We start from the raw sequence: 16,615 nt of genomic DNA, 5'->3' as shown, positions 1-16,615 counted from the left end.
TCCAGAAAAGAGCCGTTGAATTCTACAACCACCTAAAAGGAAGCGATTCCCAAACCTTCCATAACAAAGCCATCACCTACAGAGAGATGGACCTGGAGAAAAGTCCCCTAAGCAAGTTGGTCCTGGGGCTCTGTTCACAAACACAAACAGACCCCACAGAGCCCAGGACAGCAACACAATTAGACCCAACCAAATCTTGAGAAAACAAAAAGATAATTACTTGACACATTGGAAAGAATTAACAAACTAGAATGCTATTTGGCCCTAAACAGAGAGTACACAGTGGTAGAATACCTAACCACTGTGACTGACCCAAACTTAAGGAAAGCTTTGACTATGTACAGACTCAGTGAGCATAGCCTTGCTATTGAGAAAGGCTGCCGTAGACACACTACCCACAGAAATTCGTGGAAACAGAGCTGCACTTCCTAAACTCCTGCCAAATGTATGACCATTTTAGAGACACATATTTCCCTCAGATTACACAGATCCACAAAGAATTCAAAAACAAACCAAATTTTGATTAACTCCCATATCTACTGGGTGAAATACCACAGTGTAGCATCACAGCAGCAAGATTATTTTTTTTTTGAGAGAGAGAGAGAGAGAGAGAGAGAGAGAGAGAGAGAGAGAGAGAGAAAATGTAAACAAGGGGTGGAAGGACTGCTGCAGCAGACTGACGCTAGCCACAGTTTCAGACAAAGCTTTTTTTCAATCCAGTGTAAATCCTTATCTATCATACTGAATACGTTCACTCATACTCAATCTGCCAAAGGCATTGATGCAATAGCTCAAAGGTAGCCGAAGCTTTGCTTCTCTCATCTACGCTCTATGCGCCTTATTAAAGGACTTCTCAGTTGCTGTCAAGCCACTTGGCTGTTGATTGAAGCTGCATGTCACACACACTCACCAGACCAACATGGCCAATCGGTGTGAGCGTGTTACCAAAGGCCTCAGCATGTATGCAGTCCCCGAAGGTTAAAGTGACCATGCGTTATGACTATTAAAAAAATATATAATAAATGCAGCTATGTTTGTACCTTACCCTTTTGAACCCCACGACTAAGTACCATGTTGAAGCGGTTGATAATTGTTGTGTGTTTTTGGTTTGATTGAAGTTGAAAACCCTTCTGCAATGACGGATGTAGGAAATTCAAGTGTATTGAATAGATGAGGGTGTATGGGCTTGTTGGTGGGGTGGATGGGCCACTAGTCCATTTTGGGAAAGGGGGATACCTAGTCAGTTGTACAACTTAATGCATTCAAGTGAAATGTGTCTTCCGCATTTAACCCAACCCCTCTGAATCAGAGAGGTGGGGGGGCTGCCATAATCAACATCCATGGCGCCCGGGGAACAGTGGGTTAACTGCCTTCTGATCACGGGCAGAACAACAGATGTTGTCCTTGTCAGCTCAGAGATTCGATCCAGCAACCTTTTGGTTACTGGCCCAACACTAACCACTAGGCTACCTGGGTTCACTTATTAAATGGTGCTAAAATCTTCACAGTGGTCCATGCACTTACTGGAACCCAGGGATAGGCTACCCAGCCTGGCAGCCTCACAGGGGCCTGTGAGACAATACCATGCCAATACCATGCTATTCTCCTTGGCTTAGCTCCAGGGAGGGGGTTAACAATGTCTCTGAAAGGTTCATTCTGGTGGGCTTCTGCTGGGTAGACCCAATCTGAGATCCCCCTTTCAGGCCATCCTAGCAATTACTTCAGGGGCCTTGGCCAGGGCCCTAATCCAGCCAAACTCAAAGCTGGACGGCTAATTAGTGACAAGCTTTTACTGTCCAAATCTCCTGTAGCTGCACAAAGGCAGGTCTCCCCATGCCAGAATAAAATGGGCCCTAAATGTCTATAGTGTGTGGGCTGGACAGAAGAGAGTAATAGGACTTGAGCGAGTTTGAATGCACATTATAATACTACTATTAGTGTAAGGTAATGAGTAGGCTGGGCAGGGAGTGAATCGGGATGGGGATGAGTGGGCGTGGCTGGGATAGACAGGGAGGGAAATACTGTGTTAATTTGTCTCCATATTTCTGTAGAACAAATGACAAAAATCCCTTGTTTTGGGATTTTCTAGCATGTAAGTTATGCTTTTCCATTTGCCAACAGATTCATGTCAATTTCAGTGTTTGTACATTTTGTCATTGGTATGTGTGTGCATATGACACCCTTGTTTCTCCAAATATGTGATGAAAACACTGCACCGCACAAACATTGCCGTAACCTGGATGTATAGGCCGTTTTCTCATCCCCTTTTCTCTCCCCCAGAAGGGAAGCTTGAGGCAGATCCCGGTGGTCACGAAGAGTCGTCTGGAGTCTGGTCAGTTCCTGGTCTTGACCGTCATCTCCATGGTCCTGATCATGGGGGCGCTGGCAGCGTCTGGCTGGCTCTTCTGCCTGCGCCACCGCTCTCACCTCCAAATGAAGGAGAAACTAGCCAGCCTGGGGACTGACACCAGTGCTGATGCAACTTCAACCTATCAGGTGAGAGGAGCCTCCTCGGACTCAGCCAATCACAGTGCAGCGGCTGAGTGCTCTACTGGTAGAGCATGCGCCCTGGTCCCCGGTCCTTGACACGAGCATTCATTCTGATTGGTCTGCAGTGACACTTAGCCGCTGTCTATTGAATGAGTTGATTTTAAGGGAATATCTGGTTGTTGTTTTGTTTTATTGTCACACTTGTGACAGTTGGTTGTAGAATGTGTGTTTGTTCATGATAGAGATAGGTTGTGACGTAAGGCGGGTGTTATCGACAGAATATATGGCTGTGTAAAAGTATGTAAAATTTCTGTCACCCGATTGCAAGATTACCCTTCATTTGATTCTGTATTATGGGGAAGTATTTTTTGTGGTTTGGTTGTAATTTAAGACTTCAAGGAAATAGAATAAACAATTGCCAGTCAAATGTTAGCCTCGTAAAAAAAAACAGCCTGACTGCTGCACTCAGCCTGGTTCAACAAGGCCAGTCGAATGTATCTAGAAGTCTACATTTCTGGTAAAGCCTTGATATTCCAGTGAGAGTTGTATTGGCTATGACCTATGACTAACGGGTTTATTGTGTGACCTGTTCCTTCCATTCCTCCATGTTTAGCGGCCGGCTGGTTGGCCGGCTCGTATTGATTTTGTCTTGGGCTCAGCTGTGCTCAGCGTGGACACTCAGTGCACATCCACCCATCACATTTGCATTCTCAATATTTAGTCAGCCTTTAACAGTGTCACCTTTCCCGATCAGGGGGGGGTGGTTAATGGACTTTTACAATATTTACAATATTTTATTCGTTGTTTACAATATATAGGTGTTGTTGTAGCCTCATATTTCCTATGCACATACAAGAGCAGATTCATTGTTATATAATGTCGATTTTTTGGACAACTTAGGATGTTGCCATTCAGCCAAGGTGGTGGAATATTGTTTTTTTATTAAGACAGTTCACATAGTTTCCCTGTTTTTTTTTTTTTTCTGGCGCCCTGCCATTAAAGCTAGTTAAAGGGATAGTTTACCTGAATTACAAAATGACACATTGGTTTCCTTACCCTGTAAGCAGTCTATGGAGAAGGTATGACAGCAATCCATGCTTTGGTTTTGTTTCCCTGGCACTGTTTCCACATGCTAAAGTTTTAGCATTTGTGACACAAATCCCATTCAAGTCATGGGACCGATATTAGCGTTTTTTCGCGCATTATGTCTAAGTCATCCAAAAGTATCTCAAATTGATCGTGAAGCCCAACAAAGTCACTTATAGATGTTTTGAACAATTTGCGCAAAAAAATGCTAGTATCTGTCCCCATGACTTGAATGGGATTTATGCCACAAATGCTCAAATGTTAGCATGTGGAAACAGTGCCAGGGAAACAAAACCAAAGCATGGATTGCTTTCATACCTTCTCCATAGACTGCTTACAGGGAAACCAATACAAACCAAGGAAACCAATATTGTAATTTAGGTGAACTATCCCATTAAGGAGGACAATTATGCCTTTGCAGCCTAAATGGAGGATGCTTTATGTACGAGCCGGTCCACGGGGGACACGAGTGTTACTGCCGGGAATGCCCATCAATCTTAGACGATAGTGCAGATCTAATAGCCACTATCGGCTGCCTAAGCTAGTTGTGCCTAGGCTAAATGCTATTTTTCTGGGACATATATCCTCTCTGCTTCCTCTTTACTGGGGGGGGGGGGGTATATGCAAGTAAAAAGGGTTGCACAAATGACAAGGTTTTCCAGAAATCCCGGTTGGAGGATTCCCTGATTTCCTGTTCATTGTGCAACCCCTCCATCTACTCCAACTGGGATTCCTGGAAAATCTTGACATTTTGCCAATGTTAACAGAATTGTGCAACCTTTATGGGCCCATAACGAGAATACAGTTCCATTTGAGATGCAACCCTTGACTCTGTAAAGGTATAGACTAGAGAAACTGGATGAATTATTAGGTGGACATGGAAAGTGCCCTGAGGCCGTGGCCCAGGGCAGATTCTCATGGTTATAATGATTAAGGTTTGACGTAGGGAAAGCTGATCCTAGACCAGGGCATAGGGCCTGGTCTCTGGAGTGAAATATCACAATAATAGATCATGAGATAGACTAGTAGCAGTGTGCTGCTTTCAGAAGACGTTTACCTACACGGCCTTCTGCCGTCCTGGCTTGCGGCTATGGGCCCTGGTCAAAAGTAGTGCACTTGTATGGGGAATAGGGTGCCCTTTGGGATGCAACCCTGGTTGTTAATTGTGGTTGAAGATCAGTCTGTGGGTCTGACTGGTGCAAGCTACACACCAAACACGATGGGCTTCGCAGATTACTGTGAATATAATGGTGAAATGTTCAGCTCCAGATAAGACTGACACTATCGGGAGTGGGGAAGTAGGAAGGGGGAGAGAGGGGGTTTCGGGTTCTGTAAGATTGCATCCTTCAAACTATCAGATGTTTTTTTTTTTCTTATCTTTTCTTTCCTCTTTTGAGTTGGGGGAAGATGACTGGCTGGCTAGATAACGCCCAGTCTCCAAATCCCTAATGGAGCGTCGGTGAGCACAAGGCATGGTGGGAGAAAAGCTGAGTCATTTTGTAGAGAGGAGTAATCTTCATGGTGGGGTGGCGGCAGTGGGAGAGAGTCTTTTATATCGACATCTCCTCTGAATCTCTCTGATTCCCATAGAATAACAATAGAATTTCACCTGCAGTATCAATCCAAATGCCAAAGTAAAGGCCTACTGTAGATGTGAATACATAGGCTGCTCATCTCTGTTGTAGCTTTGTAATTACGAGAGAGTGGCTGCTCAGTTCAAAGAAAATCCTTTGGGTTTAATGTATTGATTCCCTGTTATGTATACATTTCTTTGAGTAATGGAAAATGAGATTCCTCTTCCCTAAAGATGAGTCTGGTTGTTACATTTTGAATGGTGGGGGAGTTATGTTTGTTTCTCACGAGCAGTTATCTTTCATTTTGGGCTGTAGTTTTGTTGTATTTGTTTCTCATCTGTTTCACGATTGTCTTCAGAGTAGCTTGTGCCTCCTTATAAGAGAATACATAAGTGCCTAATGCGTTACAAAACAAGTGGCTCATAGGAATTGTTACCAAATTTATACAAATTGAAATCAATACTTAACAATGAAGACATCCCCTGCCAGCCAGCAACCCAATGTATAGTTACAGTTTATTGCTATTTGTTTTGTAAAATGGTGGCAATATACTGGCTTGACCTGGGCAATTCAAGCGTTTTAAAGTTAACTGCATGACCTTTGACTGTGTTTTCTATTTACTGACATTTATATAGATAGGTTTGCTACAAACCATGCTCCATAGGCCACAGTGATATCCCAGACTTATGCGGTCTGCAAAGATTAACAGGGTGCCATGTGAAATTATCTCAACTAATAAAAACAATGTCTGTCTAGGCTTTTTGTATTGGAGTCTTCAATGAATGAGAATGAATTTGAGTAGTATTGTATTTGCAATATTTAGCCTTGACGTTGCAACAAAGTCATTTTTATTTAATTTGATAATAGAGTAAGAATCAACCAATCAGGTCCTCTCTCCTCTCCAGGAGTTGTGTCGCCAGCGGATGGCTGTGCGGACATCAGAGCGTCCGGAGCACCCGGAGCCTCTACGGCACCACTCGCGGCTGAACAGCGCGTCGTCTCAGTTCAGCGATGGGGGGCCCATGGCCAGCCCCTCTGCCCGTAGCTCCACCTCATCCTGGTGCGAGGAGCCTGTCCCTGCCAACATGGACATCTCCACCGGACACATGATACTGGTAAAAAAAAACTATAGTCTGTCTAACCTTTCATCATGGAGAGCATTACATTTGAGCAGACGTTCTTATCCAGCGCAATTAGGGCCAAGTACATATTGACAGATTTGTCACCTAGTCGTCTTAGGGATTCGAACCAGCAACCTTTCAGTTACTGGCCCAATGCTCTTAGCCGCTGGGCTACCTGCCACCCCTGTTTGGAGTAAGTGTGGTGTATAGTATGTGTAGGATAGGATCTGGTCTGGGGTTCCTGTTCCCCAAGCACTCAGCCTCCAGCTTTCATTATGTTTGTCTGTCTGGCTCTGTCTCTCTATCCCTTTCTCTCTCTATCCTGGCTAGATCGCTGCCATTTTTATTTCCCATCTCTGTCTTTCTTTCCATCTCTATCTCCCTCTTTTTTCATTTACTTTATCTTGGCCAGTCGTCTCTGTCATTCTTTCTCTTGCTCTTGTTTTCTCTCTCTCTGTCACTCTTTATCCCTCTCCCTTGCCACTCTCTCTCTATCTCTCTCTCTCGCTCTCTCTCGCTCTCTCTCTCTCTCTCTCTCTCTCTCTCTCTCTCTCTCTCTCTCTCTCGAAGCCAAAGCGAGACGGATATTGCATTGTGTGATGAGAGCTGTTCAAAAGAGAAATATCATTACCCAGCTGATTGTCAGTTGAACGTTTCAGATTTTTGTTTTGCTTTTCTTTGAAAAGGCTTTGAGTCCCTTGTGGGGCCCCTAGTTGCACACACAATGGATTGTTTTAATTTTGCACTACTTTTGTTTTATTCATCGCAGACAAGCTTGATAAAAGAGATGGATAGATGTCTGGCTGTGTTTTCATTAATGGGGTATAATTCATCACAGTACGTGTCAGGATTTTGTATTGGAGTCTATAGTGAATGAGAATGAATTTGAGTAACGTGTTTCATTCGTCATGGATGGGCTTTATTGCAAATGTCAAGGTTGGTTGAGACGCCTCTTTTGAAAACATTTGAATAGAACATATTTGGCCTTTACATTACAACAAAGTCCTTCACTATATATACATCATTTGTATTTGCTTTGATAATACTAGAGTAAGAATCAAACATATTCACTGCAGATTCTTCAGAAAACCTAAGTATAATGCACGTATAAGCCTCACGGACCTTGACTCCATTTTGACTCCTGAGTGATTGACAAGGAGTTTGTTTCTCTTTTGAAATCCATTCGCACCTCACGTGTAACCATGTGTGAGATTGCCTCGGTATCACTGATGTCAGAGCCAATTCTTTTCATCTCTCCTGTGCTGTTCTCTGTGGATCTCATGCAGCGTGGACGGTGGGAGCGATGAGTACCTTGCTCTACCAAGATTGCATGTTGGGCTGGGCTCTCTTATAGATCACACCTACATCTAAATCACTGGATTAGGAGGCTCTTTCTAGCCCAATCTACTCTTATCCAAGTTTCACCTGGGCTTCATCCCCAATGGCACCCTATATAGTGCACTACTTTTGATCTGAGCCATGGTCAAATGTTATGCACTAAATAGGGAATAGGGTGCCATTTGAGCCATTTGCTTGCACTTGTTTTTTCCTACTAGCACTGACTTTGCTGATAACTTCTTTATCAAGGAAACATTTACTTACTATGACTGTGATATGTGGTTGTCTCACCCAGCTGCACTATATAAACAAAAGTATGAGAACACCCATTCAAATTAGTGGATTTGGCTATTTCAACGATACCCGTTGCTGACAGGTGTATAAAATTGAGCACATAGCCATGCAATCTCCATAGACAAACATTGGCAGTAGAATGGCCTTACTGAAGAGCTCAGTGACTTTCAACGTGGCACCGTCATAGGATGCCACCTTTCCAACAAGTCAGTTCGTCACATTTCTGCCCTGCTAAAGCTGCCCCTGTCAACTGTAAGTGTTGTTAGTGTGAAGCGGAAACATCTATGAGTAACAACAGTTCAGCCGCAAAGTGGTAGGCCACACAAGCTCTTTTTTTGGGGGGGGGGGATTTTACCCCTTTTTCCTTTTTCTCCCCAATTTCGGTGTATCCAATTGTTTTAGTAGCTACTATCTTGTCTCATCGCTACAACTCCCGTACGGGCTCGGGAGAGACGAAGGTTGAAAGTCATGCGTCCTCCGATACACAACCCAACCATGCCGCACTGCTTCTTAACACAGTGCGCATCCAACCCGGAAGCCAGCACCAATGTGTCGGAGGAAACACCATGCACCTGGCAACCTTGGTTAGTGCGCACTGCACCCTGCCCGCCCCTGGAGTCGCTGGTGCGCGATGAGACAAGGATATCCCTACCGGCCAAACCCTCCCTAACCCGGACGACGCTAGGCCAATTGTGCATCACCCCACGGACCTCCCGGTCGCGGCCGGTTACGACTGAGCCTGGGCGCGAACCCAGAGTTTCAGCGCCCTTAAAGGCCACACAAGCTCAAAGAACGGGACCTCCGAGTGCTGAAGTGCATAGCACGTAAAAATTGTCTGTCCTCGGTTGCAACACTCACTACCGAGTTCCAAACTGCCTCTGGAAGGCAACGTCAGCACAAGAAATGTTCTTCGGGAGCTTTATGAAATTGGTTTCCATGGCCGAGCAGCCACACACAAGCCTAAGATCACCATGCGCAATGCTAAGCATCATCGGACGAATCTGGGTTTGACTGATGCCAGGAGAACACTAGATGCCCTAATGTATAGTGCTAACTGTAAAGTTTGGTGGAGGAGGGATAATGGTCTGGGCCTGTTTTTCATGGTTCTGGCTATGCCTCTTAGTTCCAGTGAAGGGAAATGTTAATGCTTCAGCATACAATGACATTCTAGATGATTCTGTATTTCCAACTTTGTGGCAACAGTTTGGGGAAGGCCCTTTCCTGTTTCAGCATAACAATGCCCCCCGTGCACAAAGCGAGGTCCATACAGAAATGGTTTGTCGAGATCGGTGTGGAAGAAATTGACTGGGCTGCACAGAGCCCTGACCTCAACCCCATCGAACACCTTTGGGATGAACTGGAACGTCGACTGCGAGCCAGGCCTAATCGCCCAACATCAGTGCCCTTACCTCACTAATGCTCTTGGGGCTGAATTAAAGCAAGTCCCCTGCAGCAATGTTCCAACATCTAGTAGAAAGCCTTCCCAGAGAGTGGAGGCTGTTATAGAAGCAAAGGGGGAGAACAACGGCATATTGACGTCCATTATTTTGGAGTGAGATGTTTGACGAGCAGGTGTCCACATACTTCTGGTCATGTAGTGTATCTTAAGAGGGAATGCACTAACTGTAAGTGTCTGGTTAAGAACGTCTGCTAAATGACTAAAAAATGTCATGTAAATTTAGGACGCAACCCTATTAATCATGTATCTGTATTTCTGGCTGAAAGCCATGGACCACCTACCATTATGTTAGTCCTGGATATACAGTGACTTTTCACATTTTAGTACAGGTATTCAGTATTGTAGAGTGAGATGTATATAATGACTTCCAAGGTTCAAAATCAGAGTCAGCGATGTTGGGGTTAGTTTGTATTATTGCCTTGATTTTATTCTCCCCTATTTTTGTAGACATGGTGCTGAGACATATTAAAACATGCAGTCTGTGTGTTTTTGTCACTCACGCTTATTCACCATAAATTAGAATGTGTATGGATTATTTCAATGCACAGTATATACATACTGTGTAACCAATTTCAAACATACAGTACTCAAAGACAAACAGACTTTTTAGGACATGAACAGTAATAAAAGCTATGTGATTTTCTGGCTTCCAGCTCTATTGCTTTTACCTTGTTGTTCCATTTTTGATTTCCCTTTTGGAGTCATGTTTTATTTTTGGGGGGGGACTGTTTTTATGCTGTCCAGCAGATATGGTTGTGATGTTGATATAATTTCCGTTCTTACTGTATATGTACCCTCCGTAAAATGGTTATTTGTTGCCTCAGAAAATCGATAGCAAGCCCAAGGCGACGTTGCATCATTTTTAGGACTTACTTCCATGTCAAATCTAATTGAAAACGGATAATTTGTTGGAGTAAGGCAGGAGAGGATAATTAAGCAATAAGGCACGGGGGGGGTGTGGTATATGGCCAATATTCCACGGCTAAGGGCTGTTCTTACGCACGACAAGGCCCTATTGGCCATACACCACAACCCCCCCCGGGGTGCCAATCAGCATTCAGGGCCCGAACCACCCAGTTTATAACAGCAAGTATATCATGTTATAAGTGATTTTTATTCTCTTTTATTCCATCCCTGATTGATAGGACTGATTGCCATGCCCTTCCTCTCCAGGCTGTCCCTGGCCTCAGATTATGAGTAGGGTGCCTACTACTCTTTTCAGACAATTCATACTTTTCCCATTGTATCCCCTTGTGACTTCACACAGCATTTCATAGTCAGTTACTGTTCGGGACTCTGGGAACACACCTGCACAGCTTTCATGACAGCGACAGCACAGTAGCAACGTTGTGTTACCTGTTGTGTCTTTATTTCCCTCAGTGTGAGTTAATGTAGCTTCTCTATCTGGCCTGCGAGGGCTGTTGTTAGGGGGGATTACTCAGTGTTTCCTTGACACCCGTCCTCTCAGCGTCTTTGATTGGCAGCCCAGACACTAATCCCTTATTTACGGAACCCTGTTACTCCGACTTGCATTCCAAATGGCACCCTATTCCCTACATAGTGCGCCACTTTTGAACAGGGCTCTGGTTAAAAGTAGTGTACTATGCAGACTAGAGAATAGGACACACACTCTGCCTCTAGAAGAGGAGGTGGTTCGCTGCGTCATCTGATCCACTTTCAGGCTGCTACATCACTACATACAAAGCTTCCGCGTTAAAAAAACATTTGAATTACAATTTGGGATAGGCACAGAGTAAGCTGTTGAACGGCGGCAATTCTGTAGCCCTTCTGTATGTATAGTATGTACTAATATAGAGTTTATACTGTACGTCTGTGTAGGGGAGGGGGAGGGGTGTCGTGCTGTGGAGCTACCGTGTCTGCATCCTACATGGCATGTTATTCCCTACATAGTCTACTACTTTTGCCTAGAGCCCCATGGGCCCTGGTGAAAAGTAGTGCACTATATAGGGAATATGGTGCCATTTGAGACAAGGCCAATATACGTGTTCCCCACTGTCAAGAGAACTGCATGTGACTGGCTCTGTCAAGTGTTCATGACACCCTGTCAAGTCAACTGTCAAGACATGGGTCCAAAATGAGTTCAAAAGGGCACCGTATTCCCTATATAGTGCCCTACTTTTGACCGGTGCCCTGGTCAAAAGTAATATCAGGGCATCTGGATAGATGAAAAGCTGTCTCGTAAAAAAAGCATATCGATGAGTTAGTTAAGAAGCTGAGAATGAAAATGGGTTTCTTCTGTAGACATAGCTAAGTAGTAGAAAGCTGATTATTCAGTCGACGTTCCTATCAGTCCTAGATTATGGCGACGTCATCTATATGAACGTAGCTGCCACTGCATTAAAGTCGTTAGATGCAGTTTGTCATCGCGCTCTGCGCTTTATTACAGGCGACAATTTTAGTGCTCATCAACACATTCTCTACCAGAAAGTCGGTTGGCCCCCTTTGATGTCACGTAGGTTGATACATTCCTATGTTTTCATATATGAAGCCCTTTTACAAAAAGTCCCACTGTACCTAACATCCATTACTAAACTTTAGACATACGAGTTACCCCACCCAGTCTCAGGGACGGCTAACTCAGGAAATTCCTGAGTTAGGTAAATCAGCTTTTAGTGTCTTTGAACCTTGTCTGTGGAACAATCTTCAGAATGTTCTGAAATGTGATGTTTTGGCGCCTCTAAGCCTATTCAGAACTCTGAGGGCCTTTTTACTGATGAATATCTTTGTTTTTCATGACCGTGTTTTTCTTTCTGTTTGCATTTTGAATTTAGGTTTTGAAGCGTGCATCTTCTGTCATTTATGTCGTTCAGGGCTCATCTGTAAAAGAGACCTTGGACTCATTAGGACTCCCTGATAAAGTAAAGGTTCAATAAAATAGGGAATAGGGTGCCATTTGGGACGCAGGCCGGCACTTCAGAAATTAATAATAACCGCTGTCAAAAACTGTCTGCTAGTTTTTGACGGAGATATCACTTGACATTCATATTTTCTCCCTATAGTGAATGGCGGAAGAGGGCATTGCAGAGGGGCTAATTCCCCATCACACGCTGTACTGTCTCAAAGTATGTCCCTGTATTTATCTACGTGTCTGCCGTGTCCGCGTCGAGAGTTGTTTGACAGCCTTAACTGAGCCGAAGATAACCACCGTGCATCACCTCCCCAAGCCAACGCACCTCCACCGCCTTTAATGTGTGATAAAAAGCCCAGCACATCTGGGTATTGCTTACACAATGCAGGCCTAACACAATGACGGTCTAAACCGTTTAACCCCGCGGGGAGCGGGGAGCGTTGATACAAGCGTCAGGGGAAACACTGTTCCTCTGAAAAAGAGAGTCTTCTCCGCAGCCTCCGAGCTCCATAAGACCTTTCCTGGTTTGTTGGAGGAGCTGCATGTTCTGTTTTTTGTCTTCTTCTTCTTCTCATCCCCCCCTGCTTTTCTTTTCTCCTTTGTCTCCCTAGCTAATTCAATTTTGTCTTCACCGATCGACGGCTTAAACGCAGACAATCTTATCAGGGGCTGTGCAAGCGGTTTGAAAGACGGTGATTGGAGCGCCCAATATTTCCAATGCAGGCAGGCCTTTCAGGGGTCTTAATTGCGAGGAGTGGTTTTCGGCGGTCCCTACCGTCCCAACACCTCATGCATTTAACCCCCCCCACCCCCACCTCCCCCGTAATTTACACAATGGAGAAGCTTAGGACGATTTACCATGATACTGTACCTGATCATGGCTCTAGAGCTGTCTGTTTGTTGGTCTGTCTGATGACATGGGTTTAGTATTCTGCTCCAGTGTGTAGGTAGGAAGGCTTTTGAGATCCACTGAAGTAGAGTGGGTCTACAACATAGGCATTAGTTGTTTTAGTCTTTTGTTTGATCTCTTCTAGACAGTGAATGACAATCACAACATCTTCTATATTCTGGGGGCACCCTACTCCATCCCTCCCCCCGAAATGTTTCTGTATGTAATTACCTTTCCATTTCCAGTTCATTACCTTTTGTTTGGTTATTTAGTTGTGTGGGTTGTTTTTAAATGGCATCCGTTTCTCTCCCGTTTGTCTGCTCAGTCGTACATGGAGGACCACTTGAAGAACAAGAACCGTCTGGAGAGGGAGTGGGAGGCGATGTGTGGCTACCTGGCTGAGCCCGGCGCCTGTAACGTGGGCCAGGACAAACACAACACCAAGAGGAACCGCACCGACGCCGTGGTCGTCTGTGAGTAGTTTTACACCCCTCTGACCGTGTGGTCATGTATGACCGCAGTATGACCACATCTCTCAGTAGTCGATCACTAGGTTATTCCTGTGTTGTTCATGACCATGTGAACTGACCAGGAAAAACCAGTGTTTTCTATTCCATATCATTTATCAATAGGTCAATGTTTAAATCGTGGAGAAGCAAAAAATGTGTGGTGGGTTATGTATTTCTATTACAGACGATCATTCCAGAATAACCTTGAAGGCCGAGAATAACCATGGCAACTCCGATTACATCAATGCTAGCCCAATTGTGAGTACCAGTCCACATCCCATACTCCTTCGCTTTCTGTTTCTTTTAAGCTTTATTGTTGCAGCTCTACACAAAGACCAGTTGAGATCTGATTTTAAATTCAATTTGTTTTTGTGATTTGTCATGAATGTTCCTATTGATCCCTTTGCCTTTGTTCCTCCACACTTTGCACCTCAATGAATTTGCCGTGTCTTGTGAAATAATAGTTTGTCACCTTCCCTGTTTTGAAATGGCTGCTCTCTTGAGATAACAGCTCTGTTTTAATGTACTCTTTCCAGAACAACGGGTGTATTATTATTTAGACTCAATAATGTGTCCCCAGAACAAATCCAAAACGGCTTAAATATCAGAAAAGTTCAGGGTTATATTCCTGTATTAAAAAAAAACACACACAAAAAAACATTTTATTGTAAATGCCAGTTCTGATTTCCCCTGAGGCTGCTAGAGATGGATTCCATGGAAAAAGAATAGGAAACGATGCATTTCAAATATAGCAGGGAAAACTCTTTGGAGAGATTAACTAAAAGCTTATTACTGTATACCACCTAACAGGACCTCTGGAAGTTTGAACACCATTGCTTGACTTGGGCAGGAGCTCACCGGAGCTGTCATGGGTGGCATTCTGGGAAATATTTGAATAAGGCTTTACAATAAGCAGTGTGTTAATTTAACACTGTTCCAGTGTCTATATGCGTCCACAGACTCAGTGTTGATTTGACACTCTCAGTGTTTTTTTAATTGTTTTTGTTTTAGATAGGAGAATTTGCTGTCTACCGGCACCCAAAAATGATTACCGGCACCTATTTCAGATCAAGTCAAGCACTGTTGACCACATGTATTTATTGTATTTCATGCATTTTAATGCATTCATAATGTGTTAAGTTATAGTGATATCATCCTTTCATTATAACAATCTATACGTATTACTGCTTCTGAAGCCATAGTATAAAATCGACTTCTACTTATCCGTGTTGTCGTCGGGCTGAATCTCATCGCTCTCCTCCCTATTTCTCTCTCTGTTTGATAAGAACAACTTCTACAAGGTTGTCCTTTAAAGATCTGCAATGATCCATTTCCATCTCTCCAATATTAGAACGTCAAACCAAATGATCTCTTCCCTGTATTTGCGTTTCCTTTCAAAGTGGGAAACAATTAAATGACAAGTGGAGTTGTCATTTGGAGTCGTTTCTCCACTCCTCCATGTTGCTATTAGTAGTCAGAGTGGGTTATGCTGGGCTTGGTGCAGAGCAGAGCGGAGTAGACACAGTAATCAGTGATCCAGCGCTGTACGGATGAAAGCATGGTAATTACGCCACAACAGGACCCCTGGCTGAGCCCTGCGAAACTACCATAATTACAACTGTCAACACACCCTCTTCCTCCTCATTAGCCCAAGGGAAATGGCCCACAAGTAAATCATTTGTCATCTTTTTCTTGGAATGCGGGGTTCGAGTGGTAATGGGGTGGTAAGGGGGGGCATCTTCTCTACCCCCCACAGTCATGGAGGGGTGACACAAAAAATGACCTTAGACACCCATTATGCCCCCTTGCTCCTCCAAACTTCTTCAGCTCAGGTCAACAGACGATTGGGCACCCACAATGTACAATGTCATTTGGTGTGAGGTTTAGCTGAAAGGAATCCAGCACGTAGCATCTGCGTTCTAAATTGCACTCCATTCCCTAAACAGCGCTACTTTTAACCAGAACCCTATGGGCCCTGGTCAAAAGTAGTGCACTACAAGGGAATAATTGTTTAAATATTTAATAAGATTTGAATATTATGTTAGATTTGTTTTATTTTTTTTTACCTCAAACCTCAAACCAAACAGCTTTTATTTGGTAAAGATGCTGTTTTCCCAAGGTCTATCTAGCTTTCCCACCAACAGAGAGAGAAGAGCAGGAGAGAAGCTGAAATACGGAGGCCATCTTTTCATGTGCTGCTTTTAGTATTCATACAGGGATGTCAGGCAGCGCATAGCTACTGTATGTCTGTGTCCTTGAGATTGCCTAACAGGGAGCTGGAGCCTCTAGCTTTTAGCATCAAGTCTTTCATTTCTGTCAGGATAAAATAAAATAAAAATAGAAGCTATCTGTGGAATTTCAACTAGGCAGGAGAGTGTGATGCTAACAAAGCACCGCTCTCTAACTGAGGTGTTAGCGCGCAGAATGGAAAGGGCATACATTTCTTTAGTTCTTCTCCAGAAATGCCATTTCAAATAACACGGCTAGGCAACAGGAATTCCAGGTGATCTTACAAAATATATTTGTAAAGACAGGTGCATTTTAGTGGACCATGCTAGCTAGCTTCATATTATGGTTGGTGGGTATACGCTTCCATATCTTATGCTTCACATCTGTAGTCAAAGTGATTAGAATTTAGTTAAACCTCTATAATCATCTCCCCTAGTCGGTGCTAATATAACTACTATGAAATCTCATAAAGAAAGAAGTTCATAAAAGAAGATAAGACATCCATTAAAGACAATCTACTGTGTCTCTACAGCAGATCCTGGTATTATTATCTGGGAGCATCCCAAATAGCACCCTATCCTCATATAGTGCACTACTTTTGACTAGAGCCATATGGGCCCTGGTCAAAAGTAGTGTACTATACAGGGAATATGGTACCTTTATGGACCCAAGCCTCTGTCTCCTCTCTGTTATTGCTCCAGCCCTAAATGGCTCCCTGTAAGTGCTGCACAATTGCATCCATTTCCATAGTAATGGG

General features: G+C 43.8%; 1 protein-coding gene across 5 annotated transcripts in view; it reads left to right on the top strand.

Annotated features, from left to right (window-relative positions):
• ptprn2 (protein tyrosine phosphatase receptor type N2) overlaps positions 1–16,615 on the top strand; it is a 266,847-nt gene that overhangs the window by 226,767 nt on the left and 23,465 nt on the right. Inside the window, exons 12-15 of one of the 5 annotated variants that reach the window (XM_090199919.1) lie at positions 2,284–2,496; positions 6,056–6,265; positions 13,446–13,593; positions 13,814–13,887. In XM_090199919.1, coding sequence (XP_090056045.1) covers positions 2,284–2,496; positions 6,056–6,265; positions 13,446–13,593; positions 13,814–13,887 — 645 coding nt within the window. Of the gene's footprint in view, positions 1–2,280; positions 2,497–6,037; positions 6,266–13,445; positions 13,594–13,813; positions 13,888–16,615 lie in introns of all 5 variants that reach the window. The other 4 variants (XM_090199918.1, XM_021563053.3, XM_021563052.3 and 1 more) reach the window with 4 other exon arrangements.

Source organism: Oncorhynchus mykiss, chromosome 15, assembly GCF_057628025.1.
Source record: "Oncorhynchus mykiss isolate SJ-2025 chromosome 15, ASM5762802v1, whole genome shotgun sequence".
NCBI lineage: Eukaryota > Metazoa > Chordata > Actinopteri > Salmoniformes > Salmonidae > Oncorhynchus > Oncorhynchus mykiss.
The sequence above is the reverse complement of the archived record's forward strand: the minus strand, read 5'-3'. Positions and strand labels throughout refer to the sequence as shown.